Here is a 26,491-nt window from a genome sequence, read left to right on the forward strand (position 1 = left end):
TCACTCTAAAAGTGAACTGAAAAATTATAATCTTCATGCACCTTGAAAGCTGTACATAGTGTTCACAAGATTGAGTCTCCTACCTGAAGGAAAAGGTGCTAGATTTAAGCAGTGCTTGAGGTTTGTGCTTTCCTCCATCTTGCCTATGATTTGGCTTTAGTTGTGGCTTCATCTGTGGTACTCCAAGGTATAATATGCAATGCAAATTTTTATAATCCAGGGTTTCTTATAGAGAAATTCAATTGTCAGCTTCTTGGCTGCAGAAACCTAGTGGTGTGTGGTTTCTTACTTCAGTTCAGCTTGCTGTTTCTGAGTGAACATAAAAGGCTAAAAGGAGAACAGGTACAGGGATTAATGAAATGGTTCATTGTGTGCCAGTTAAAATGGTTATAAGACTGTGCTTTGGAGCTTTTTCTATTTGACTCTTGTGTGGGGTTTTTTATGGCTGGTGAGCTCTCCCTGTCAATAGATGTCACTGTGCTGCAAGGATTGTGGTGATTTAAGGAGGAATTAGCTGGTTACAAACAGAAGACCCAGGAAAGCATAACTGTACCTTCTGATTCCTCAGGTCCTGCCAATTTCACAGAGATAACTAAAGATTTTGATGAGAATAAGGAAAACAAAACTCCAGAAGGCTCCCAGGGGGAGGTTGACTGGCTGCAGCACTATGATATGGAGAGAGAGAGGGAAGAACAAGAACTTCAGCAGGCACTGGCTCAAAGCCTTCAAGAGCAAGTAAGAAATAAAATTTCCTTCCTTGAGTTACCTTCCTCAATGCTGGAAACCTGACAGCTAAAGTAAAAGCCTGTGTTCAGGCAGTAACTGCAAGGGCATTCTGCTGCTTTTTTGAGATAATCAGATGGGGGAAAAGTTTGGGTTTCTTCTAGCTCCAGTGTCAGTAGAGTGATGACACTGGATACATCTGGGCACATTTTGTAAGAGCTTTGAAAACTGTGTATCACATTACAGACCCACAGATTTCTCAAAGCTTTCCATGCACTTTTATACACTGTCTTGTCATATTATATTAGAAACAATGATAAACAGAACTGAACTCTTACTCTGTCACCAAGGATCCAGCCCACCTTTAGCTTCCCTGGAAGTTGTTTCTTGCAGCATGTTGTGTCAAGACTTGGGGAAAGAGGGAGGTTTCAAAGCCAAGGCTAAGAACGGCCATGTTAGGTCAGGTTAAAGATGTGTCTATAATGGCCTTGTTTTGGGGGCTTAGTGAACAGTATAGGAACTGAGCATTTATGTGATCCTTCCCTCTTAGTAAATTGGAGAAAGGATCACAAATAATTTAGTCTAAAACAAGTCCTTTAAATTAGACTTAGAAAGAATGGGGAGCTCGGGTTATGTGCTAACCATGTGTATTCCACTTGAGTTTCGAGACCTGTAACTGATTTCTACAAATTTAACCAAGCCACTGGGAATGAATCAAGCACTTAGCCAGGTCTTTCTTTAAATAGGTGCCCTTGTCTGCTCTCTATTAATACCAAAGCTGTCATGGTTTTCCTTATGAGATCTGATGTTTCCATGGCTCTTGGATTTTTCTCTCCCATTACTCATTATGAGGTGCTGGTTGGTATGTTCCATGCCAGATGTAGCTTTGATTCAGCGATGCTGAGTAGTTTAACAAAGATTCCCAAACGCTTTAGAAATAGTGAGATAAAAGGCCTCATGCTAATAATGTAAAACTGCCCTTTGAGTCTGTTTCTGCTACAGTTCTGAAGCAAAAATCTGCTATTCTAATGACTTGGGCATGGAAATGTGGTAGCTGTGGTTGTCTTGATTTGAAATACATAGTTGGGGTACTGCATTCAGGTGTGCTGAAAGCATTCAAATCCTGAATTAAGAAACCAGCTCATTAAATATTATTGACTGGCTTGCTATAGCTCTGGGCTTTTCAAGAGTGATGGGAGGAACAGGGGCATGATATTATTCAAACATTAGAAGTGTTTGTTGACTTGAGGTTTCTTTGCTACTTGGTCATGGTAATATTCTTAATACCTGGTTGTTTAGTGTTGTCTTTTTGCATCCTGTCTTTGTGAATACACCTGTTACATAGAACCACTAGCTCTACTTTCAAATGGCTTACAAATAATAAAATCTGTTGGGATTTAATGACTCTGTCCTCAGCTGGCTTTGGGCAGAAGTCTAAATTTTGCCGAAGTGTGAGGAGCTTTGTGTGTAAGTGACAGCTTTCCTTAGCAAAGGGTTGCAAATTCATTCAGATGCTTTTCAAATTAATGATCCAGAGAAAGCATTTGGTGTTACTAGAGACTTGCTCTGCTGCATACCAAACTTCAGGATCTTTGACAAGCCTTAATGAAGGTTTGTCCCAGGTTCTGTTGCACGGGAACATTGGACTCTCGCTGGTTGCAAACATTCCTTCACACAGAACCTTTAATTTACAATGTCAAGTTTGTTGTAGAAACCAGAGCAGCACAGTTTCAATGGAAAAAGAGCACTACAAGAATTTTAAATAGTGAAATGTCTCAATGAGCTAAGTTTTGTTCTCTTCCCATTAGGAGGCACGAGAACAGAAAGAGGATGATGACCTCAAACGAGCCACGGAATTAAGTCTACAAGGTGAAACTTATTTAACTTCTTCCAGTATGTTGCTTTTGAGGGAAAATTGATCTGTGCTTACGAGTGCAGCTCCTGAGCGTCAGTAAGACAGCTGGGATTCATATTCTTTTGGTGTGTGCTTTGTTGTGTTTGGCTTTGTTCACGGTCAGCTTTTCTTGGTTGTGAAAGCAAATGCCAGGAAAAACTTTATCTGAATAATTGCTTATTTCAGTCTCTTGAGTTTTTAGTTAGGTATAGAGTTATATAGAGTGATGTGTAATATATCATATAAACCATATATAATAAGTGGTTAACACATAATATTAATCTAGAGAAAGCATAATGGGTCTTGAAATTTTGTATTCTCTGCAAAAGCCAGCATGGTAATGACTCTAGTCAGAACATAAGGATTATTACTTACTTGCATTGTTATTTCAGTGCTGATTAACGAATGCACTGGCCTTACCTGGGCAAATGAATCAGTGCTATATTGTGTCTGATAGAGGATGGGGAGCAGACAGACCTCACTGCAAGGTATAGCTGTTGGGAGTGAAAAAAGAAACACAAAACACATCTGTCTTCTCCAAATCCAGACAGCGTGGTAGGCCTCAGGCACTGTTTAACATTTGTATGAGGCTGGCATGCAAGTGATTTCATACAATCTGGCAGAGCAAAGCATAACTGAGAGAAAATTCCTGCTGCAAAGAGGGAGAGGGAGAGGTAGTGAAGTGTTACATTAAAGAACTTGTAGTTGCTCAGGCACTTTTAAAGGCCCTCAATTGTTACTGGATGAACCCATGTTGGCTTCTGAAGAGAAGTAAGTTGAATGCTAATTGAAGCATCCCCTAGTATGAGCTCTGGCAGACTGAGTGCCCAGTCCCTCTCAGGTCTTCCTTGATTCACACTGAGGAAGAATTCAAGGCTATAAATCCTTTATCCTCTTGATTAGCAGTTGCTTGGCTTAAACAAGAGCATTGCCTTGCTACTGTCTCATTTGTAAGGCATCAGCCAGTTCATGGAGATGATCATAATCTTGAACATAGAGCTGGTAGCATTTGTCTTATGAAGGATCCCAGTGATGCTGTAACCAAAGAACCACTAATCATCCTGGGACCATTGGTGAAGTGGCATTTAGCAATTTCCATGGCAAGTGCTTCATGCAGAGACCTACCTAAGTGGTTGTGTTCTTGGCTGTAGTCTAGCTTACAGCCCAAATAAGCATGGAAAGCAGCAGTAAAGGATTCTCAGTTGAAGGGAGTCATCTATAAACTTCCTGAGAAGATTATACTAATCCAGTGTCTGATGACTTAACAGGATAAGCAGTATGAGAATCTCTTTGGCAAAACATGTCCATCATAGCTGGCGTTACAGTGTCTTCAAAACAAACCAGAAAAAATTCCCGGACAGTGTCCTGTTAATCTCAACTTCTCATCCACCCAGGACTCCATAGCTTTAATTTAACTGGTGAAAGCATAGCTACTTCTCCTAATGAGTACTGTACAAAATCTTAAATTAGTCGGGTAGCTGCAGAACCCCAGGAAGTTTGGAACAGCGTGTACAGGGAGCAGTGGTGCCTTCCGGCTCTTTACAGAAAGCTGCCTGCATTTTGCTCAGCCAAGCAAACTGGAAGTTCCTGTGGTGAGCAGCCTTCTTACCACTGAAAACAATGAAAAGATGCCTGCTGCCAGCAGTAGCATTTTGATGCCAGTTTTAATTCAAAAATGCACTTTGTTAATGCAACTTATAGTTAAAACTGTAATTCATAGCTTCTCATTGCAGAAACTTGCAGTTCACTGACCAGACCGGCTGTACTTCTCTTACTGTTGTTCCTGGCTGCAGGCTGCTGGTGCTCTGGAGCCAACTGGGTGTTTAAATGCTCTTTTGTCACCCAGCTGTCATTGCCATAGTGCCCTTTTGGAAAAGTATGAGTGAGATGATGCTAAAATTAATTCCAAGATACTTAACTGTTGCTCTGACAAGTTGGGAAAGGGAGAGAGAGAGAGAGTTTTTATTTGGAAATTCCAGTAGCTCTTGCTTTCCTTGGAAAGGAGGCTCGAAATTTTACTGTGCTTATTTATGTGGTAGATATATCTGAACATGTTGTGAATTCTGAACCTGTTGGAATTCCACAGCATCTCACACAGTATCATTGTTTCCATGCTATCCAGAGTTTAACAGCTCTCTCCTGGACAGCGTTGGTTCTGATGAAGACTCTGGAAATGAGGATGTTCTTGACATGGAATATTCAGAAGCTGAAGCAGAAGAGCTGAAAAGAAATGCTGAGGTGTGATCTATGGTTTCAAAAGCCAACTGAGGAATATGTCCCTTCTTTACCATCGGTTTAGTGTTGGAGGTAGTTTTACAGAGCAGGTGTAGAGATTAGAAAGGTCTTTTATGTTCAAAAGCGAAAACATAAAAAATTTCTATCCATAGGAGTCTGGCTTATTGTGTTATTTTAATTACAAAAAAAACCCCAAAACAAAACCTCAAAACAAATCAAAAACCAGAACATAAAAAATAGCTGCAGGGACCTTCAGAGTTTTTCTGAGATGTGGTTAATGTTGAATTTTATACCAGAAACGTTTCAGTGCACATAAAGCAATGGTCCTATGAAATTTTTACTTACAGAGAGAAAGAGGAGAGGGCTGCAGTCAGCATGGTAGTTTAGTCATAGCACCATGGGCTTCTAGATGGTGAACCACCAAAACTGAGAGGTTATGGCAAGATCTTATTGCCATTAGGGACACCTGAGTGTAACCTGGGCTGTGTTGCTGGCCACTGGCACACTCAGGCTCCACACAGCAGCACTGTGGAAGTTACCTGCTTGCCTCAGTGGAAAGAGTACTGTGTTGAGGGGGAGAGGTTCAAATAATTGGAGTTTCTTTGAGCAGTTTTAATTTTCTTGCAATGCTTTTTCAAGTTTCTTACCCTTAAACTAAGAGTTATGTTTTAAGAGTATTGTCAGCAAATAGTATCAGTAATGTTTCCTGGTCAGAGAGGATTAAAAAAATAAATTGTCAAAAGCCAGTGAATAGACAGAGCATGTTTCCTGCATGCAGAGAGGGTGTCTACTGATGTTACAGGTGCGGGACAAGAGAACTTGGGCTACATATCTGGTATCAGCTGTTAAATCTGTGTACCATTATCAAGGGTATTTCTTTGATACTTCAGAAGTAAGCATGGTGTTCCTTTTGGGCTTTTTTGTTTATTTGGTGGATTAACTCTGACATCAGTGGGAGTCGCTCAGGAAATGGTTGTTTAGAGAACTATGCAGTGTAGAGCTCGTGTCAGCATCTGTTCTGAGGTCAGAGTGGGTCGTTTGCATGTTCATTGGCTTGCTGAAAGATTAAATAAGATGGGAGGCTCTTTCCCACTTCTGGAAGGACTCCTTGCTTGGTGTGAACCAGGGTGTCTGTTTCTGTAATCCTTGATTGGGTTGCAGCTTTGAATACGGTAGCCAAAGCTGGTATCACAGGTACAAATCATCTTATCTATGAGCTACGTGGTAAAGCGAATGCCTAAAAGCTTTAACTGTTTGGGTTTTTTTTATTCAGACAGGAGAGCTTCCTCACTCCTATCGTCTCATCAGCATTGTCAGCCATATTGGAAGCACATCATCTTCAGGTAAAAGATACCATATTTTATTCTTCATCTCTTATCTAGTTTAAAAAATCTGTAATACAGAATTACCGTAACAGGATTATTTATAGAGAAGAATCCAGGCAGCAAAGCAAATCTACAGTCATGACTTGCTGGGGGGGGAGCAGGTTGAGGGTGTCATGGTGCCTGTGGAAAGCATACAGCTTATGGGCTCTATGGAATTGCTTGTGCTTGTCACCAGCTGATTGAGGGAAAGATGGAGGAACCAGGATCTGAAGGGTCTTTTAGCATTTAAATCTGACATAGATGGCTGGAGCAGGGTATGTAGCTAACTGGCTTACTGGTCAAACTGCAGCATGGAAAGAAAGGTGCCCAGAGAAGCTGCGGATGCCCTATCCCTAGAGGTGTTCAAGGCCAGGTTGGATGGGACTTCGGGCAACCAGGTCCCTGCCCATGGCATGGGGTTTGGAACGGGGTGATCTTTGAGGTCCCTTCCAACCCAAACCATTCTGCGATTCTCTGTTTTTAAGGTCATTATATCAGTGATGTCTATGATATCAAGAAGCAGTCCTGGTTCACCTACAATGACCTGGAAGTGTCTAGAACTCTTGAGACCACCGTTCAGTGTGACAGAGACCGGAGTGGCTACATATTCTTCTACATGCACAAGTAGGTGTCCTGGGGAAGTTTGGTGCTAGTAATTACCTCGTGTTTATGAGGCAGAAGGCTTCTCTTCTTCCTCCTCTAGTCTTCTTTGCTGGGATGAAAACTATCCAGAATGACAAAACTGAAGTGGTTTGCGTTTGGAGGTGTAAGATTGTATGCCAATAATACATAGGATTTTAAGGAATGCATTAAATCATATTTTAAGAAGAGGATTCAGTGTCTCAGGTATGCATGCATTGCAACCGGAATCATAATGCAGCTTGGGTTTTTTTCCTTAAGTGTTGTGATATTTTTAAATGCCCTCATCCCTGCTCCTAGCAACTGTGGTGTTGCAGCCACGGTCATCTCAGGACACAGCCAAAATGAGGTTTGTAGGTAGAATAGAAATGATATCTTTTAAGGCACACAGAACTGAAGAAGGGGGGGTTGTCTCCTCTTCTGTCTTTACTGGTGCTTGGAGACACCAGATAAGGCACTTCTCTGCCAGGATCCATGATGCTTGAGTTTGTGAATTAAATCCAGTTGCTGGTTCCCTCAGGGCTGTCTTATGTAACGATTTGTTACTGTAAGTAAGTTTCACTGTTGGTCTTTCCTTCTCCTCTAGGGATATCTTCGATGAGTTACTAGAAACAGAAAAAAATGCACAGCCACTTAGCATGGAAGTAGGAAGATCAGTTCGTCAGCCTCTGTGAAAAGTAAAACACCTTGTTCCTCCTGAGGAGCAAGGAAGATTCTGAACTTGTGCCAGACAACGCAGGAGTAACAAACACCTCAGGGCCAAAACAAGAGACAAAAGACAGAAATATGGGACACTCAGTTTGTTGAACCACCTGTGCAAGTCCTGGGCCTGAACTATACGTTTAAACCTTGACATCCAGAGCGATCCTCCTGTGGTGAAGTTTTTATTGTTTCTCAAATAATTTTGTCAGCATGGAGCCTTAAAGAGTTGCATCAAGCCACAAGACTACAGCTGCTCATAAACTGGTTTAAAGAACAGTGCAAAAAGAGACTTGACTTTAAAAGCCCATTCACCTGTGAGACGTGAGTGGCGAAGATTTACATATCACTTGGCGCTTTTTTTTTCTTTCTCCAAGAGCAATTTAAGCAATAGACTCTGTAACCTGGCGTGTGTTGTGTTAGTAATATTCACTGGAAGCCCCGATTGCTGAGTAGGCTCTTGCCAGTCCTCTGGCTAACAGGCATTTTGGAATCACTCAAGCTGATGGGTTGTGACATTCATGGGTTTGTAAGTGCTCCGCTATTTACATGCGGTTCCAGGAAACAAACTGTCGGTGCTGTGGAATGTATTGATACCTGGTGGCAGCTCTGTTGTTTTTTTACACCATTCACTGTCATCCTCATTTAGATGTGACATTATATACGTGATTTCTTTTTTTGTTTTACAAGTTCTATTATATGATTTCATTTTCTTCATGAGGTTGTTGCATCAGTACCGTTTGGAGAGGCGAGGTCTCTCGTTGGGTGTGCTGTGTTTCTCACTGGAGTTATGTTGCTTAATGCTTCTCTGGTGTGATTCCAGAGTCACTGAACACCTGGAGCAGACAGAACAGTGGCAGGAGGTGAGTGACAGCTGCTGTGCATCTTCTGGGAGGGAAAGAGCGTTCTGGTGTTGCCCTTCCTGCTCAGGCCTGGATCATCATGAAATGAGGATGCTGGGAAAAGGGTCTGCAACACAGCGCGTGGCACTTGAATTGCTCTGTGACTGAACCATGGTCTTTCCTTGATCTGTGTTGTTCCAGGGTAAGAGGCTTTGTACTGCAGCTATGCCTCTGTTCTCCTTTCTGAGGAGTGCAGGGCGCTCAAACTGTGAAACTAAACCAGGTAAAAACTTTCAGAAGGCCCTTGTTCAGCATAAACGGAACGTGGTTAGAAAGAAGTGTTGCTTTTTATTGGGTTTAGAGGCATGATGCTCCTTTTATAGTTCGTTTCAGCAGTGGGGGGAGAAGCCCACTTCATTATTTTTTTTTTCAGCACCTTTGCACTAATTTAGCAGGGGCAGATGTTTCCTTTCACTGGTATTTACTCATTTCAGAGAAGTTGTTGCTGTAAGCAGAGTCATTGCCTTTAGTTTTGATACCACAGCTTGAGTTCCAGAGGTGAAAGACTTCTTTAAGGAAAAAAAAAAAAATCACCTTTTTTGCTGTTGAGATAGTTTCTGAGTTTTTTAAACTATTGTTAGGAGTTTCTCAGGAATAAAATCAGCTGAAGCAAAGCAGACAAAACCATCGATTTAGGAGACAGCAGGCACCTTTCACGGGTACTTCCACACTAGAGTTTATCCTAGCGGGCCGGCTGGGAGTGCTGCTGCCTCAGTGGCCTCTTCCCACCCGTGTGGGCAGCAGTGAGTGACAGCTGTCGGTATCCTCCCCTCCTCGAGCACTCTGGGGACCCCGGTGTGGTGAAGAGACTGACCTCCCTCCCATTCCCCGTGTGTGATGATCCCAGGGCCCAGGTCATGGTGGCATCTTCCTGGTCTCTGAGCTAGGAGCAAATGTTTGGTTGTAGACATGACAGAACATTTATCTCGTGAGATGCTGCCCGAGGGGCTGTATATCTTAATTTATTACAAAGCATTATACTTTTCTATTGTTGATACTAATTTTGGTAGAATTCCAGGCGATGGGAAGAGGCGGTAACATGGGAGTTGTCCTTTGAACTGATCGCCCTGCGAATGTGATGGACTGCTCCGTCCAGAGGGCAAACCGGTTTTCCTCAAGCACATCCCTTGCTCGTGCTGTAAATAACTGGTATTCCTGTAGTATCAGAAGTCAGCTCTGCTTTTTTGGTTGGCAAGGTTGTTTTTGCAAGGCACTGCACTCCAGTTAATTTATAATAAAAGCAAACATTGCCTGATTTTTCAGTGCAGTAACTTTTGATTAAAACTAGTTTTGTTTGGATCAAGATGCAAAAGCTGATGCTTGAAACCAGTGTTCCTTGTTTTATGAAAAGTTCTTGCCTGTTATTCTAGCCATTAAGAATTTGCAGACATCTATTAATTCATTTAAGCTTTTTTGTTTGGCATACAGCAACTCAGTTGCACCTTCACCCTGACAAGATTGTCCGTGGAGCCCCTTCCTTGCAGAAGCCAGCTTTGGCCCTGTCCGAGAGCAGTGGGGAGGAAGATGAGTGTGTAATCCTCAAGGGATGTGCTGCTCACCAGCTGTATCATTCCCACTGCTCACACTTGCTGCAACAAGTTCAATAAGGTTGGCCTTTCCACGTAGAATACCTGTCCTGGGGTATAGGGAGGTGAAGCTCAGTTGCAGTCCCTGAACACGTGCAAGCTCTTCCTCAGTTAAATATTTACTTGCTTCTGAATCAGCCTAGTTTAGTACAAGTGTGATTCAGCACATGAACTCAAGGGATTCCCATCCCACTGTCCCTTCATCCCCTCATTGTCTGACTGCGCTAATTTGCTCTTGATTTACTCCCCTAATCCGAGAGGTGCAAAGCTTTCGTGTCAATGAACTGGAGCTTGTGTGCAGGTCCCTGGGGAGCCCTGGCCAGTGGGGCTGCACAAAGAGCCTTTGCAGGGCAAGGACGAGGTTTCCCGACTGGATTGGCAGCGTCGGACCGACAGGAGGAGGGAGCGGGGCTCTCCAACGCCTGTGGCCATGGCACCGCCTTCCACCTCCTGCTCAGTGCAGCACAGATAACCATCGCCCGTGCATCTTCCTTCCTGTCCTGCATCCAAGGAAGGGTTGATTGCCAGCTCAGCGCTTCCTGCTGCAGTTCACCCCGCACGGGGCACATGGGGAACGGGGCACATGGGGAACGTAGTGCTCGGGAGGGGGGCTGGGAATAACTCATCTGCTTTGTTTTTAATGGAGCTAATTATCCCTTTAATTGCCCGCCAAAGAGAAAAAGAGGGGTGCGGGACCCCTGGCAGCTGCTGTCCATGTGGTCTGCTGCCAGACTCCAGCCTTGCCTGCCCCGGGGTGGCTGCTGCCGGCTTCTGCCTGCACCTCGACACTCTGGTTCTTAACACTGTTGATGTGGAGCAGCGCTTTTCTCTGTGTTTTAGCAGACCTGTTCCTCTCTGTTCTTTACAGTTTTTGCTCTTGGGTTCTCCCTGCCCGTTTTTAAATGATGTGTAGATAGATTTTTGTGAAATTAAAACCTCTTTATTAACCCTCTCTTGATTTGAGACCTTATTTCCGCACTGCCTGGGCTGCTGCCTCTTGCTGGGCACCTCACCTCCGCCTCCCGTTTGGCACTGGCACTTTCCTCAGTTGCCTGGGAACATTCTGTGTGTGTTCAACGCCCCTCGGCACATTCAAATCCCGGCCCCCTGACAGAAATGTGTCCCCGCGGGGCACACCCCCGTGCCTCTCAGAATCCCTGTGGATCCCAAGTGGAAGGAGATGCCCTTCTCCCCTCCTGGGGCAAGGACAAGTGCTCCCTGGTGTCTGTCCCCACACGCACACACTGTCCTCTCCTTTACCTTTGGTACCGGACGTATTTACTGCGGTTCAGCAGTTCAGGCGATAAAGGAGGGAGTGGCTCCAGCTGTATATTGGACCTTTAGCCCGGAGCTACAAGGCGCGGGGGTGGGATGAGAGAGTCCTGGCTCCTCGGGCACGCTCAGCTTGTGCATCACCTTTGCATGCCCGGAGGGCAAAGGAAGGAATCGGAAAAGGAGCTGGGGGTCCTTCCCCGTGCTGCTGGTACCCGGTCAAGACCTGTGTGTTTCTGCGTGCCTTTGCTTTGCCAAATAAGCCCCACACCTGGGCTGAGCTCTGGGGTTGGGAGGGGAGGGATGGAGACACAGCCCTGCTCTCCAAATTAATTTTATTTAATAAAAAATAAGGAGCTGGAGTTGTCCCTGGGCCCAGGCTCCTGCCCTAGAAGAGTCCTTTGTCCTTCTTGAGCTTCTGTTGTTTCCACAAGGGAAGGCTGCCGAAGGCAGAGCGATTCATGCCGAAAACAGCCTGGAAGTCCTCCTCAGAGAGATGGGCCTGGGGGAGGAGAGAGGAGGCTGAGCTAAAGCACGGGGGAGCTTCCCCCGTTTCCCGCCCCAGCAGCTCCCCAGCCCCCTCTCACCTCCTTCCTGCTGGGGTCTACACCCCGTGGCAGGTCCTCAGCTGAGGTGTTCACCAGCACATCCAAGGGGAAGGTCTCCAGTTTGGAGGGGACAAGGGTGGTGGAGGCAGTGAAGACCTCTTGCCTGGATGTGAGCACCTGAATGGGGGGGCAGGGTCACATCAGGGGCTGCCCCAGGGATGGAGGCACCAGGTTGGCTCCAGGTGTCCCCTCACTGGAGGGTCTCTCCTCGCCCTTGCCAAGGGGAGGGAGGGGCTTTCTGTGCCCCCTCCCAGCCTGACTGCCCCTCTCCCTTGTGCCACTTACTGAGGTGAGCTGCCCGAGCCCGCTCTCATCGCCCAGCTCAGCTTTCATCGTCTCATAGGATTTCTTGTCCTGGGAAGGGGACAGAAGTGCTCAGCCCCTCGGCAGGGGCAGGGGTCAGGCCAACTGCTGCCCACACCCCCGAGATGTTTTCTGGGGCCAGACCCACACCCAGTCCCATCTGCAAAGGGCCACCCGGTCTTTCGAACCCCCTCCACGACTCACAGCCCAGTTGAGAGGGTCCCAGGCATGGAACCAGCCAGTGAAGGTGGGGGGCTCATAACCCTGCTTCACCACAATGATGGGGGTTTCGGGGTCGCGCCCACTGGGGTGGGTCCGCAGGTACTCCTGTGCCATCACCGCTGCTGCCTCCTTCTCTGACTCATTGGCTCCATTTCCAATCCAGAAGAAAACCTGCAACGAGGTTACCATGTCCACCACTAAGGTGAGATTGGAGCCCTCTGGGGCAATGCCCTATCTATGGTTGGAGGCACACAGGACCTGTCCATGGGGAGGGACACTGGGAGTTCACCCTCAGCAACACCTGGAGCAAGAGGGCTGGAAAAAAACATCATGGGGCCACGGATATGGGGGTTTCCAGCCTCCTATCCTCCCACCTCAAGCTGCTGCAAGTCCTCCTACACTCCCCACCCAATGCCTCTCCAGAACATCAGTTTGTGAGATCAGTGGTGTGTCTGCCACTCCATGGCCCCTCAGCTCACCTGGTCCCAGGCGTCTAGCAGGTAAACATCACTCTCCTCCAGGTCATCCTGGGTGAAGTCTATGATCTCCGTGGCCAAGAAGGTGCCTGTCTTGTTGGAGCACTCAAAGAGTCGGGGGGACACAGAGGGATTCTCCTCCTGCAGCCTGACAGGGGGCAACATGGTGGTGGGAATGCTGCTCATCCTGCTTGGGGAATGGTGCCCCATCTTACCCCTCAGGGTGGTAGGGACGAGACTGGTACCTCTTGCTGCTGGCATACTGGGACTTGCCCCCTAGGGCCAGCCAGAACTCAGGTGGCTCCTGTCCCTCTGCAATCACTGGCTTCTCTGTCTTGGAGATTATATCGGCCACAGTCTTGCCCATCTCACGTTCATCCCCGCTGCAGCCCTGCCAAACAAGTGCAGCTGCTCCTTCACTGGCCCCAGCCAAGGAGGGGGAAGAGAAGCAGAGAACATTTCTTTTAGGGGTGGCAGCATCCACGCCAGCAGTACGCACCTTCCCATACCAGAGGTAACAGGTGCTGGGGGTTTTGAGCACAAAGACATCATTGGAGTTGAGGGAGGAGGCACGGACAGGCACCTCAAAGGCCTTGGTGTTGTACTCATTGGTGCCATGCACGTGGAAGAGGCGGGTGGAGGGTGTGGGCTCCGTGCTGCCTGCCCGCGAGGTGCCACCCTGGGGGACAGGGACAGGAGGTCACCCCTATGCCACAGGGTCACCTGCCTGCCCACACCCCCACAGCCTCGTGCTCACCGCATATACCACCATCCTGCCCTTGAAGATGGCCATCAGGTGGGCTGGCTCCTTGCCCATGGTGACACGGATCTGCACGGGCTCATTGTTGTACTTCTGGTCCAGGGCAACAGTCAGGTAGGCAGAGGCAGCCAGCTCATCTGGGGTGGCGTGGCGGCCCTGGGCGGGGCAGAGGGGCACTCAGCACACATCACAGCCCCCTCTACCCTCTTGGGAAGAGGGAACCCTCGTGCTGTTCCCATGGGGTAATGTGTAAGGCAGAGCATCCCTGGCCCCCCCCATGGGTCAGGGACCTGGAGGTCTCACCTGCCAGAGGTAGATGATGCGGTTCACCTTGGGCCCCACAGAATAGGTGTAGAGCACCACGTAGCAGTCCCCCCCATAGAAATGGCCCAGCCACTTCTTCTCTACGGGCACCAGCTCATTGTTCTCCACACGCCAGACCTGGTGGGACAAGGACAGGGATGTACTGCTATCAGGGCTGGTGCATTCCCTGCCCTGAAGAACCCGAACCCCACAGCATCCCCTGGTGTAGAACAGGGGGTGCCTGAGAGGGTCTCGCATTCTTCCAAGGCTACCCTACCTCCACCTCCCCAGATCCATCATCCACCATTTTCTGCTGGGCGGCCATCTGGGGCTTGGCGTGCAGTGTGGTGGCATCAAACTTGACCTGCTCCACCTTGGCTGCGGAGAAGGGCAGAGGGGTGAGTTAAATCCCACTGGCTTTGGGGACCCCACAGCCCCTACATCCCAAATCAAGGAGCCCTGCTGCGTCAGAAGGAGACACTCACCCACTTTGCCTACAGTGTGGGTCTTGCCCAACCCACTGGTCTGGTTAGGAACAGTCCATTTTTGGAAGAGCTGCCTAAAGATGGTTGACTCAGACCCATCATTCTCTGTCTCCACGCTGGTGCTGGCTGGGTAGTTCTTGGCTTTGATGAAGCCCTGGGGTATCCGAACACAGAGCGTGGGCATGGGGGGCCTGGCACCCCAGGAAGGAGCCAGGCTATCCCATAGCCAACCCATAACCCAACACCCACCAGCGCCGTGGTCATTGCTTCCTGCTTTTCCTCCTTGTTGGCGTTCTTGCCCTTCCACACAAAGATCTTGAGACCTCCTTGATCAAGGATGTAACAGTCCTTGGAGAGGGGACAACAGCAGAAATTAGGATTTTGGGCAACTTTAACCCTTAAAAAGCTGATTGGGTGGGCAATTTTGAAGGGTTAAAGCTGCCAGGGAAATTGGGCACTCCCAAGCATCCCATGGGGTAACACACCTCATGCAGGAGCATGTCTTGAGTTAGAGGTCGAAACGCCACCTCCTGAATGACCAGGTTCCCACTCTGATTGGAGACGCTGACAGGAGAAAAAGAGAGGAAGGAGGGGTTAGAAACCAGGTTGGAAAAAACCATCCCCATTTTGGGGTGGCATGGTTTGGTGGGGGTATCCCCTCCGCATCCCGTTCACCACCCAGATCATGGCACAGGCGGTGCCCAGGGACACTCTTGCCCTGCCATGGTGGCAATCTGGTTTGTAGCTTGCCCTGCCATGCAGCTCTCTCATGGCCACAAGGAGGGACAAAGGGGTGTCAGGTGTGATGGTGCCACCCAGGAACATTGCTGCCATATACTAAGGTGACACTCAGCATGAGCATCTCTCCAGTGGGTACCAATCCTGTCAGCACCAGGGACTCTTCTTGCTCAAAGGCACCCAAAGGACCCATCCCCACCCCTGCTGTGACCTTGACCCTTCTTGGTGGCTGTCCATGGGGACAGGAGTTGTGGGATGTAGCAGAGATGGGTGCTGGGTCCCTCTGGCACCGCACAAAATGCCCCCGTGGGTAACTCACGCCCAGCAACTCACTGGTAGAGCTTGAGGGAGGACTTGACGATCTGGTCCACTTTATCATCAGGGATGGCTGGCTGAATATCCCTCTTCTCACCCAGCACATGTGTGAGGACCTTCATGAGCTCTGGCGAGGCATCCTCGTTCTCACCCTCTACAATGCCCACCTGGGCACGGCCCCCACGTTCCCGGTCCCGGATGTCCTTGGCCAGGGTCATTGCCTGCACCCAAGGGAGAAGGGGTAAGCCCGGATCAGGGAGGGGGTGGCTGGTCACCCCCATTCCTCCAGGAGGGAACCCTGGGACCCCCTGGCCATACCCTCAGCCTCTCATTTCGGTTGCTCTCAGGGCCATTCCACTGGATAATGAGCTGGCCCAGGTCCAGCAGGAAGACGTCGCCCCGGTTGAAGCTTTTCCAGCTCATCTCCACCTGCAGCAGGACGAGATTGGGAGAGGTGGGTGTCAAGCAGCAGGATGCCTGGGTCCCCATGGCTTTACAGCCCCTGCCTGCCCTCACTCAGTGCTGATACCTCCAGACTATATTCCTCCTCCCTACCTCAAGAGGGGCTTTTTGAGGTGCAGCTGCTCCTGAGGCAAGGCAGCATCATCCTGCACCCATTTTTGTCCCCTGCTTGAGGGCAGCTGTGTCTGGGGGAGCTCTGGCCTGATCCTGATCCTAAACAGCATGTCTGCATAGAGGTTGATGGCTGGGAACTCCCCACATCCTATAACTCACCTCTCCCGCTACCACATTCTTCTTGCCCTTCACATGCAGCAGGCGCTGGATGTTGTAGGTGTTTGTCTCCACGTGCTTCATGCCTGAGGCCACTCCACCCTTCTTATAGCTGGGGTGAGTACAGACATAGTGTCAGCCCCGGGTGTCCCCTCCTCACTTCAGTGGGGTCCCCCTCCCAACCACATGGGTGATGGGTGAAGCAAGACCAGCTCCAGATCCTTCTCCTACCTCTCACACCCCACTGGGACAGGGCTGTCCCCATCCCCACTGAGGGTGTCCCCATAAGCCACATGCAGAGGACCCCTCCCCACCGTCACCCACTGTGGGATAGGGTCCCCAGGGATGAGTGACATACATGAGTCCCTGCTTGAAGTAGGCACGGAAGGTCTCGCTCTCATGTCCCTGGACCTCGCGGTGTTGCACAGCCACTGAGCCCAGGTGATCATCCATCTGGGTGGTGTAGATGGCGGCTGCTCCCTGCTCATCCTGGCTCGACTCCTTGCCCAGCCAGTAGTGGATGTCGTAGGTGAAGCCGCTCCCAGACTTGCGTGTCTGCAGGACACCAGTCCCCGCTAGAAGAACCCCTGTGTCCCCAGGTCACTCTGGTCACAGACACCCCTCCCTGCATCCCAGTCCCCCCAGGGCAGACCGCATTCCCAGTTCCCTGGGTGACCCCTGACTGCCCTACCGACAGCAGGACGTAGCAATCCCCCTCATAGAAGTTGCCGTAGCTCTTGGTGGGCACTGGCACCATCTCCATGCTCTGCAGAAGAAAGGGAGATGTCAGCCCTGGTGGGGAACCCCCCACCCCAGCCCTATGCACCCCACTGCCCCCAGCCCCAGAACCTGGGGGGGTTTAACTCTGGATGCTGCACTGAGACCCCCAAAAACAGGCACTGAGTACACAAGGGGAGGACCTTCCCTCATAGAGACCCCCCCAAGCAGCCCAGTGATGGGTGTCCAGGCTGTGCTCCCGTCCCCACCTCGATTCGCCATATCTGGATGCCCGGCGTGGTCTTGTTGAGTGTCCTGGTGACTTTGCCGCTGAGCTCCACCATGGTGACAGGTACCACAGGCAAGGGGACCTACCAGCATCGGCAACACCCTTGTTAATGGCAGGCAGTGTCATCAAGACCTGGGACACAGCCAGCCTGCCGTGCCATCTGCTTCCCTGCCCACTCTGCAGACAGCCCAGCCGGAGCTGCACAGCATGAGGGGAACCCTGGCACTGCAGTGTCAGGACTGTGGGCACACAAACAGGGCTGCTGTCCCCTCAGCTCAGCTGGCAGTGCAGCCACAGCTCCACGCCAGGGTCCAGGGTGGGCAGGAGCAGTAAATGCCCCAGTGCCCTGCTCTGCACCCAGGCAAGGGATAGGGCTGTGCAGGGCACCCACAGTGCAGCAGCTGCAGCTGGGTGACACTGCTGTGCAGTAGCCTATTCCTCCCCAGGACCAGCAGGAACCAGCCCTGCTCAGCCTTGTCCTGGCACGGCTTGGCACAAAGTGGCACAGCATGACATGGCCACTGCTGGTGCCCTTACACACACACACACACACACACACACACACACACACACGTGTGCAAGCACACTGCCTGCTTCAGACCCCCTGCTTCCAACCCCCCCACTGGATCCATGCCCCCCATGGAGGGCACATCCTGGCCCCACAGAGGTGCTGAGTGTGCCAGGGCTCAGCCTTGGTGCTGCCAAAGTTGCCCATGGCCATCTCTGCCAGGCTGGCAGTGCTCCCCACGAGTAGGCAGAGGGGCCAGGCAGCCGGTGTCAGGCAAAGGCCCTGCTGTGCCCTGGCTGGTGGCTGGCAGGGAGAGCTAGTAGTGCCCAGCAGAGAGGCCTCTGTTTCCTCAGACCTTCAAAACCTCGCCTGGCCCTGCTGTGCTGCTCTGTAAGCACCCACATCCCATCCCTCAGACCCAAGGGGTAGCATCCCCCCAAGTGCAGCACCAAGGTGGGGCACGGGTGGGTCCCCAAGTCCCATGCCCAGGCCACCCCAGTGCCAGGAGTGATGGTGGCCGTGGCATGCACTGTCCACTCCATGCCCACCCTCCGTCCCCTCATACCACCCCAGCCCCTCACCTTCACCGCAGAGCTGGGCACAGGTGAACCTACCTAGGCGGAGTGCTCAGGTGCCAGCACCCAGGAGACTTTGTCCCCTCATGTCCCAGCCCATATTCACCATATAAGGGCAGGAACAGCCCAGAGTCAAGGTCCCCATGGCCCTCCAAGACTTTGTGGCACCTGAGAGCCCCGTTACTCATGGGGTGTTGCCCTCCCCAGGTGCTATTGCACCCTGCCCACGGGCTGGCTGTGCCTATGCTGGTGCCTCCCCAAGCCTGATACTCTTTTGGCCCTTGGCATTCAGCCCATGGTAACTGTTTTTTTGCCCCTCACCAAAAAGTTCCCCAGTGATAGCAATGGGCTGGACCAGGACACACGAGCATCAGCCACAAACACAGTGGTGCCCTGATGCCACAGGGATGTGCTTTACCGCTGTTCTTCACTCCCCAGACCGCAAAATCCCCAAACCCTCCCAGCCATGGAGCACTAAGAGCATGGCAGTGGGGTTGTTTTGGTGTCTCCTCCCCTCTAAAAAGATTCCCCAAAGTGATACCAATGCAGCACCAGCTTCCTGGGGCATCCCCTTTCCACCCCCTACCTGGCACATCACTGCCCTGCCCATGGGACTGTCTCAAGGCTGTGCCACACCTCAGCCAGATCCCTGCTCACTCCCAGCTTTGCCTCCTTGCATTGGGGGTCTCCACAGATCTGAGGTCCCCTTGGGGATGGGAAGGAGTTATAGGGATAGGACATAGAGCTGGGGTTTGGGAGGACAGGATATGCTAAGTCCTGTCCCATGCCCCCAAGCCCCCATCCCAAAAGTTAGTACCTGATGATGCCCTTGATATTGGCAGAGAGGAGACTGAAGTCCTGCCCAGTAGCTCCCAGACCCGAAGGCGGTTTTGGGGAATGAACACGGGGTACCATAAAGGTGAAGGGTGAGGTGCCAGCAGGCAGGTCCCCAGGCTTCCTATGCGCTCTTATCTCTTCCCCAGCCCTGCGGGATTGCCGCAGCTTTATCTTGGCTGCCCTGCTGAGCCAGCACCCCTGGCCACAAGTGCTGGGGGCATCCCACACCTTGCTAACACCCTGGCACCAGGCCTGGGCTGCTGTGAGCCCCAAATCCTGACAGTCCCCCCTCCAAGGATCCCCAAAGTGATGACACTGGGCTGAACTGGCACAGGGGGCAGGTCAGCCACAAACAAGGGGGAGCCCCGATAGCACAGGGATGGGCTCTCCGGCTGCTCTCCACTCCTCTGCCCCCCCCCCCCCCCCCCCCCCCCCCCACTCCACATGAATACCCCCATGGGACCCTTACCTGGGTTCAGAACCCCCAGTGGGGGTGAGGGCCTGAGTTTTGGGTGGGGTGTAACACCCAGGTGGTCGGTCTCCGCTCAGTGGCCGTGTCCCAGGGCTATGTCCGTCGGTGTGGCACAGGGGTGGGAGACCCCATGCCAGCCCCAGCGGGCTCAGCCCCTCCCTGGGCCTCCCAGCCGGGTCACTAATGAACTCAATAATTAGTGCAGCCATCAGGGAGGACACAGACTTTGTTAATGAGGGGAGGCACAGGGCCAATGAGGGCATGGGGGGGGGGGGCAGCTAAGAGACCCCCACCTCTCCCCCAGCAACACAGTGCCTGCATGTTGGCAGCAGGCTGCCTGGGGAGCAGGGGGGTGTGTGTGTGTGTGTCACAAGTCCCCCCACAAGGGCTCTCCAGTCAAATAAGGCCTGACATCCTATTTGGAGTAAACTGAAGCCCCAAAGCTGAGGGGGGGGGAGGTGTACAGCTCCCATGGTAAATTTACCCCCTCCTTGTTAAGGGACAGGATACCCACCCCCGTGGCACCAGGGACCTTTTCCCAGGAGGAGGGGGAAGGAATTAGGATGGAGGTGCCAGGGCAACCTGGGGGGGGTTGCCCCGGAGTGTGAGGGTGTCCCCCTTAGCACCAGGTAAGGAGTGAAATCTCACCCTGGCAACCCAAAGGTGCTCCCCCAGCACTGACCTGCAGCATCCCCTCTTCCCAGGGAGATTTAGGGCTTCCCAGGGGCTCCCTGTGCCCCCACTTTGCACAGCCACTAGTGACGTGTGCGTGATAGGAGCTCATGCCCACACATGTACACACTCAGGACTCCCCTTTCCAAGATGGTTTGACAGCTTTAATCACATGAAGGCACTTGGATCTGGTATCCCAGCCCTCCCCAGCCCCCCCAAGCCGCCTCTGCACCCCCCAGGCCCCCCAAGGGTGCCCAGCACAGGGGCTGTGCTCCTTGGATGCTGCAGCACCCACAGGGACTCGCTGGGCAGTGGCTGCGCTGGTGCCGTTTGACTTGTCTAATGTAAAGTGCTGAGTTCAACCCTCCTGGAGGGGCAGGATGAGGCCCAGGGCTGGCAGGGATCCAGCAGGTGTGCTGTACCACCCCCTACCCCACCCCTGGCCACGGGGCAAGGGTGCAGGCAGGGGTGTGGGCAGGGCTGGGGGGACCCCCACTTACCCCCAGCACCGGGAGAAGGGCAGTGCCGGCAGGAGCCGGCTGAACAGCACCGGAAAGCTAAAACCTCTCACACCCACCCCCCCAGATACTGCCCCATTCCCTTCGCTGGCACAGCGGTAAAAAGGCACCCATGATTTTTTGGGAAACCATTGTTTTTCCCTCTAAAAAGATATGAGGCATTGTCCATATTGTGACGTTAAAAAAGGCCTGGTTGAGCTCAGCCCCCTGCTAAAACCCCTCCCTGAGAGCCCCCAGCCCCTCAAGGCTGGGGGACACCCTGGCACCAGTCCAACCCCACGGGGGTCAAGGGTAACCCCAGGCTATGGGAAAGGAGGGAGGCTGCAGTGCCCCCCACCCCTATCCCAGTTGGGGGACTGGGGCAAGGCTAGAAAGGGGAAGTAAGGCTGGTATGGCGTTCCATCCCTCCTAGGAGCGGCAGCCTTTGGCAAAGCTGCAGATGGATGAGGAGGAGGTGTGTGCCCCCACCATGTGGGAGGGGACCCCCTTGTTGGTGACCAGAGTGGCTCCCACTAACACAGTGTAACTGGAGATGGGGGGAGGCCCCCAGAACGAGGGAAGAAACTGAGATTGGAGAAGGGGAGTTAAGAGCCCCCCCCCAGGCACAGCCCTTGCAGGGCTAAGGGGGCCACAGAGACACAGTGTCTCAAGGCACATGGGGGGCATTTGTGCCCAGCGGCTCAGCCCTGAGGCCAGGCTGCTCCCCCAAAACACACCCCCTATGTGGGCGGGGCAGGAGAAGGCACGAGGGTGGGCAAGGACATGCCCCCCCATGAGGTGATCAGCTGCACCCAGGGCAGAGTTAAGGGCATGGTGGCAGCCTTATGCACCAACAATAAGACTCCCCCATTTTTGGAGAGTGACAAGATGTTGAACTGTCCTGTAACCCCTGCAGATAGGGGCCAAGGACCACCAGGCTCTCAGCAGGCAGAGCCTGGATGGAGGGATCTAGTCCCCCCAAAGGCAGTGGAAAACAGCAGCTGCTGATCCCCCCACCCCACTCAGGGGGACACGGAGGGGAAAAGGACCTGAGAACCGTTTTGGGGAGGGGGGACAGAGGTTGGGAGAGGGCAGAGGCTGGACAGTGTGGGAGGATGGGACCCCCCCAACAGGTCCTCAGCACAGCAAGGCAGCAGGTCACCCACAGCCCCCCTTTTCTGTGAGAAGGGGGACACTCAGCTCCCTGGCAGGGGCACCCACATCTCCCACCACCAGCAGGCAGGGAGGGCACCTGCACTCACTGGGGCTGACAAGGATGATGGGGGGCACACTGGGACCCCCCTCTCCCCCAAAATAAGGCACCTGGCTCCCCCGCTGGTGCCCCTCGGCAGCAGCCGGCAGGGCGGAGGGGCCATTAGCTGTTAGTCCGCTGCTTCTTGAGCACTGCATACACATCCTCCACCTTGCTGAGCCTCTCGAAGAAGGGCAGCAGATCCAGCAGCTCCGTGTCTGCCATGTTATCGAACCAGGAAGCCACTGGCACCTGCAGGTGGCACAGCAGACTGAGAGAGGGTCCCTCGCTACCTCCCCTCTGTGCCACACCCAGCCTCACCCCGGGGGTACGTACAGCGTTATCGGGGTGAAAGATGTAGGATGCGGGCGAGTTGTCCACGATGATGATCCGGCGCAGGTCACGGCCCAGGCGGCTCAGGTCCTTCACGTAGTTGCCGCGATGGAAGACGCAGGATTCCCGGAAAAGTCGTGCCCGGAAAGCCCCCCATTTATCCAGCAGGTCAGCCACGGGGTCCGCATACTACAGGCACAGAAAAGGTGTCACTGGGCCACACCACACCACACTGCCCACCCCACAGTGACAACAGCATCCAGTTCTCCAATGGTGTCAGGTCGCACCATGCCTCAGTTTCCCTGGCCACTGTCTCGGAGAGGCAGGCAGGGATGACTGCCCAATGCTGGTGCTGCCTGCGAGCATGCAGAGGACAAGGGGCCAGTAATGCCTTGCAGGCAAGGGGAGCTGTGCAACCCGAGGGGTGTGTGGGAAGGGGGAGGGATGGCAGGGGAGTGGCAGGTGCACCCACCTTGGCCAGGCTGGCGGTGAAAAGCACACACTCGAAGAGCTCACCCATGCGCTGCAGGAACTCGTCCACGTGTGGCCGCTTGAGCACGTACACCTGTGGGCAGGGGGCAGAGGGCAGCGCCTCCGGCACCGGCCACCCGGCCCCTCCCAGCACCACCACCCACCCCAGGGGACACCCGTGAGCGGCTCCCTGACGAGGAAGGGGGGCAAGAGGGCTGCCTGCACCTCATGCCATGGGGGCTGCCCTGTGTGGGCTGGGGGATACCGTGGCCCCACAGGGATGTCCAGGACGAAGTGTCTGGACAGCTCCAGAGCCAAGTAACCGAGAACAGGCTGACTGCCCAGACCACAGCCTATCCTGGATTACTTGAACCCGGGGCTGGCCACTGCAGGACGACATTGCACCAGCACCCCCTTCGCCTCCCTGCCCTGTGTGAAGAGCGGTATTTGCCTCTGCCCCCCAAGGTGCCAGCCCTGGCACTCTGACACCCCATTTATGCCTCAGTGCAGGGCACTGGGATGGCTCTTGGTCCCCGGGGAGGGGGAACGATGCCCCCTCCCACTAGGCACCCACCCCACCGTTACCTGGTGCATGATGCCATCGATTTCCACAGGAATGATGAAGTCGGCATTGTTCACTGGCTGGGGAAGGGCACAGCAGGGTCAGCGCTGGGCAGGCACCACCTGCCCAAATGCTGCCTGCCCTCTGCCCACCGTGAATCCCTACCAGCCCTACAACCCCCTCACAGGGACACTCCATCTAACCCAGCCAGGCTGTGCTGGGCATCACTTTGTGGTGAAGAGGGTGGTAGAACAGGCAGGGGGGTACAGGGCAGGAGGTGTGGGTGGGCCAGGGTGTCCCCCACCTTGAAGGAGCTGTGCACCAGTGTCTCATCCAGGTCGATGACCACACAGAGCTTGCTGGCGTCCTGCGGCTTGATCTCAGGCAGGAGGTGTTTGACAGCAGCCTGCACCGGGGGGCACAGGGGGTCAGTGGGGGGGCAAGGGGGTGTCCACAGGGAAGTGACCACCCCCTCATCCTGGTTGCACAGAGGAGGCATAGGGGATGGGCAGCCCAGTGCCCCCAGTGCTAGGCTGGGGGTGCAAGATTACCTTAGGCAGGGCCCCATTCTCCTCCACTAGCAGTGGGGCGCCAGTGGTGCCGGTGCAGGGCTCCCCGTCATCGCGGCACAGGCAGCAGAAAAGAGACTGGAGAATGCTGCGGCTCCGCGGCTTCTTGGTAGGTGTCTGGGTACCTGTGGGAGGGCAGGAGGGGCGTGAGGGGCACCCCAGGGGTGCTCCCAGCATGGGGCTGGGGGCAGGTGAGATGGGTTTGGGTGTTGCCCCGAAGCCCCTGCATCCTTATCAGCCCCTGGCACCCATCCGGTTGCCCTTCCTGCCCCACCAAGCCATGGCACCAGGACAGCATCAGGGACACCAACGTTTGGTGACCACCACAATGTTTGGTGACCACCCACAGCCCCTCGCCCACTCCATGAGTGACCCCCGTGAGTCTGCCCTGCGTGGCTGGAGACCCTACACCCGCAGCGCGGGCTAAGCCCGGGGGTCCCCAAGGTCCCACAGACCCCTGGACAGGGGCCATGGGGCGGGGTCTCATCCAGGGGGCGGGGCTTATGACTCTTCTTTGCCCCACCCCCAGACAGCTCCCTGCTCTCATTGGCCGCCTCGAGCGGACCCGAGGCGAGAGGCCAATCCGGGCGCAGCGCCCGCCCCCAGGTGCCATTCCCGCGGTCCCTATTGGCGGATCGCGGGGAAACTGAGGCACAGGGGCCGCTCCGCCCGCCCCAGCCCACCGGGTCCTGCCGCAGCCCGGCCGGGACCCCACGGGGCGGGAGCTCCCCAGTGTGGACGAGGCCCGTTCTCATGTTCGCTCCTCCCGGCCCTGGAAGCTCCCCAGGCCGGCGGGCAGCGGGATGGGCAGCGCCCCCCGCCAGACCCGCTCCGCGGGGCCGACGGGACTCGGGGGATGAGGCGCCGGGACGCAGCGGGGGTGCGGACCCCTTCCTGCCTCAGTTTCCCACGGGGGCTGCGCGCACCGCCCGCCCGGCCCCGGGGGAAACAGCGCAGATACTCCGAGCAGCGCCCCGAGTCTTCCAGGGGCATCCCCGGGATTTGGGGAGGCCAGGGGGGCCGGAGCACGGCCCCTCGCCCCCAGGCGGGTGCAGACAGCCCCGCTGGCTCAGAGCCGCAGCCCCAACGCATCTCCCCAGCTCTGGGCAGCGGGCTGCACGGGGGCGGGCTGAGGCGGCCCGCAGCTCATCCTACCCTCCGGGAGCAGCCCCCGCAGGCCCCCAGCCCCACCCGGGGACTTCCCCCTCTCCCGCACCGGGGTGGGGGTAAATCCCCCCCGCGTTACCTTTCTCCTGCAGCGGGGCGCTCCCCTCCTCCCTGCTAACCTGGGCGATGATGGACTGGTGCTCCATGGGCGCCGGGGAGGAGGGGTGGGAGGGGGCGGCCCCCCCCGGCGCGGCCCCCGGGGGGGGAGGCGGGGCGGGGGCCGGCGGCGGCGCGGGGCGGCGGGCGCGGGAGCGGCGCCGCGGAGGAAACTTTGTTACAACATGGAGTTTCCTCCGCCCGGGCTGGGGCTGCAAACATGGATCCCGGGCGCGGTTTCAAGGAACCCCTTAAAAGGGCAACGACGCGGGGGGGGCCCCTTCGTCGGTACCCGCCCCGCTGGGGAGGAGCGCAGGGGTCCCGCTGAGCCGCGAGTGGAGCGGGTGGTGGGCTGTGGATAGGATCGCTCTCCTTGCGCCTTGGTGGTCGCACGGGGGTCCCCGACACCCCGCCGGGTTCCTCCACGCTTCCCCGCCCCGACTCAGAATGGAGAGGAGGATCAGTTCTGCTTTCACCCCGATCCAGCTGGCAGCCCTGGGGAAAAGATCCCCCTGCAACTCGGCTCGGCAGATGAGCCTCCCCCGCTTCCGCCTCTCTGGGTGTCTCTTGGAGCAGAGACCCCTGGACTAGTGGCTCCAGGCTGGGGGTCCCCGCCCACCTGTAATGTCGGCTTTTTAACCTAGCAAACAGGTTATAGAGTTTATTTCCCGGTTTTCGGTGACATCCCCACGACGACACGTCCCCCATTGCCAGGGCAGGCCAGCGGTAGGAAGCAACAGGTGCTAGGGGGCTGCACCAAAAACCGCGGGTCTTTTCCTATTGTTTCTCTTTTCTCCTATAATTCTCCAATTATTTGGGCAATTAATAAGTCTGTATTATTAATACATATACTTTACTCTGCAATTCTTTTCCTTTTACTTTTGGAGAACGCGGGGCTGTTCCCAGGCACTCTCTGAAAAGCGCCTGCCTCCCAAGCCCCCCAGGTGCGGCATTCTCCAGCCTCAGCCCCCTGCCCACGCAAGCCCTGTCGGGCCCTGCGGGGGCAGCACCGCACCGCTGTGCCCCCCACCCCCGCCCCAGGCAGCGTCCGGCCCTGGGGGGTTTCTAGCCTGTCGCTGTCACTTCCCTCGCCATCTCGATGGCTCTGACAGCGCTGCCCTGGGCTTACAGCAGGCTGGAAATTTCCCATCTGAAGTCGTTCAAAATCTTTCCATCTCTCCCGCCTAAAGTTCGGGAGCTCCAGGGGCTGAAAGACCT

The 26,491-nt window shown here is 53.9% G+C and overlaps 3 protein-coding genes across 8 annotated transcripts in view; 1 reads left to right on the forward strand and 2 right to left on the reverse strand.

The window, feature by feature from the left end:
* USP37 (ubiquitin specific peptidase 37) overlaps nucleotides 1–10,994 on the forward strand; it is a 35,820-nt gene extending 24,826 nt beyond the window's left edge. Inside the window, exons 19-25 of one of the 2 annotated variants that reach the window (XR_010431988.1) lie at nucleotides 569–735; nucleotides 2,532–2,592; nucleotides 4,740–4,855; nucleotides 6,126–6,195; nucleotides 6,702–6,840; nucleotides 7,442–8,083; nucleotides 8,378–10,994. Coding sequence is in view for 1 of the 2 variants with exons in the window: in XM_064661195.1 (XP_064517265.1) it covers nucleotides 569–735; nucleotides 2,532–2,592; nucleotides 4,740–4,855; nucleotides 6,126–6,195; nucleotides 6,702–6,840; nucleotides 7,442–7,529 (641 nt within the window). In the remaining variant the exon portion in view is untranslated. Of the gene's footprint in view, nucleotides 1–568; nucleotides 736–2,531; nucleotides 2,593–4,739; nucleotides 4,856–6,125; nucleotides 6,196–6,701; nucleotides 6,841–7,441 lie in introns of both variants that reach the window. The other variant, XM_064661195.1, reaches the window with a different exon arrangement.
* A 638-nt stretch (nucleotides 10,995–11,632) lies between these two features.
* Nucleotides 11,633–20,340, reverse strand: VIL1 (villin 1). 4 transcript variants are annotated; one of them, XM_064661204.1, is made up of 20 exons: nucleotides 19,652–20,340; nucleotides 17,243–17,344; nucleotides 16,948–17,022; nucleotides 16,615–16,811; nucleotides 16,260–16,368; nucleotides 15,843–15,953; nucleotides 15,543–15,745; nucleotides 14,957–15,035; nucleotides 14,721–14,819; nucleotides 14,472–14,625; nucleotides 14,264–14,364; nucleotides 13,987–14,124; nucleotides 13,681–13,839; nucleotides 13,423–13,602; nucleotides 13,169–13,314; nucleotides 12,927–13,071; nucleotides 12,430–12,618; nucleotides 12,208–12,276; nucleotides 11,902–12,039; nucleotides 11,633–11,816 (listed from the first exon to the last, which is right to left on the reverse strand). In XM_064661204.1, exons 2-20 carry the CDS (start codon nucleotides 17,315–17,317, stop codon nucleotides 11,703–11,705), a joined length of 2,481 nt encoding a protein of 826 aa, XP_064517274.1. In that variant the 5' UTR covers nucleotides 17,318–17,344; nucleotides 19,652–20,340; the 3' UTR covers nucleotides 11,633–11,702. The 4 variants fall into 4 exon arrangements, with proteins under 4 accessions (XP_064517274.1, XP_064517275.1, XP_064517272.1 ...); XM_064661205.1 differs by lacking the exon at nucleotides 19,652–20,340 and adding an exon at nucleotides 19,163–19,526; XM_064661202.1 differs by lacking the exon at nucleotides 19,652–20,340 and adding an exon at nucleotides 18,385–19,124.
* Nucleotides 20,341–20,468: 128 nt separating this feature from the next.
* CTDSP1 (CTD small phosphatase 1) lies at nucleotides 20,469–25,460 on the reverse strand. Of its 2 annotated transcripts, XM_064661236.1 has the most exons (7): nucleotides 25,257–25,418; nucleotides 23,993–24,135; nucleotides 23,746–23,847; nucleotides 23,465–23,521; nucleotides 22,881–22,973; nucleotides 22,412–22,597; nucleotides 20,469–22,327 (listed from the first exon to the last, which is right to left on the reverse strand). In XM_064661236.1, the coding sequence occupies exons 1-7, from the start codon at nucleotides 25,321–25,323 to the stop codon at nucleotides 22,199–22,201; spliced, it is 777 nt and encodes a 258-aa protein (XP_064517306.1). In that variant the 5' UTR covers nucleotides 25,324–25,418; the 3' UTR covers nucleotides 20,469–22,198. The 2 variants fall into 2 exon arrangements, with proteins under 2 accessions (XP_064517306.1, XP_064517307.1); XM_064661237.1 differs by lacking the exon at nucleotides 23,465–23,521 and having other exon boundaries at nucleotides 25,257–25,460.
* Nucleotides 25,461–26,491: the final 1,031 nt, after the last annotated feature.

Source organism: Pseudopipra pipra, chromosome 7 (genome assembly GCF_036250125.1).
Source record: "Pseudopipra pipra isolate bDixPip1 chromosome 7, bDixPip1.hap1, whole genome shotgun sequence".
NCBI classification, from domain to species: domain Eukaryota; kingdom Metazoa; phylum Chordata; class Aves; order Passeriformes; family Pipridae; genus Pseudopipra; species Pseudopipra pipra.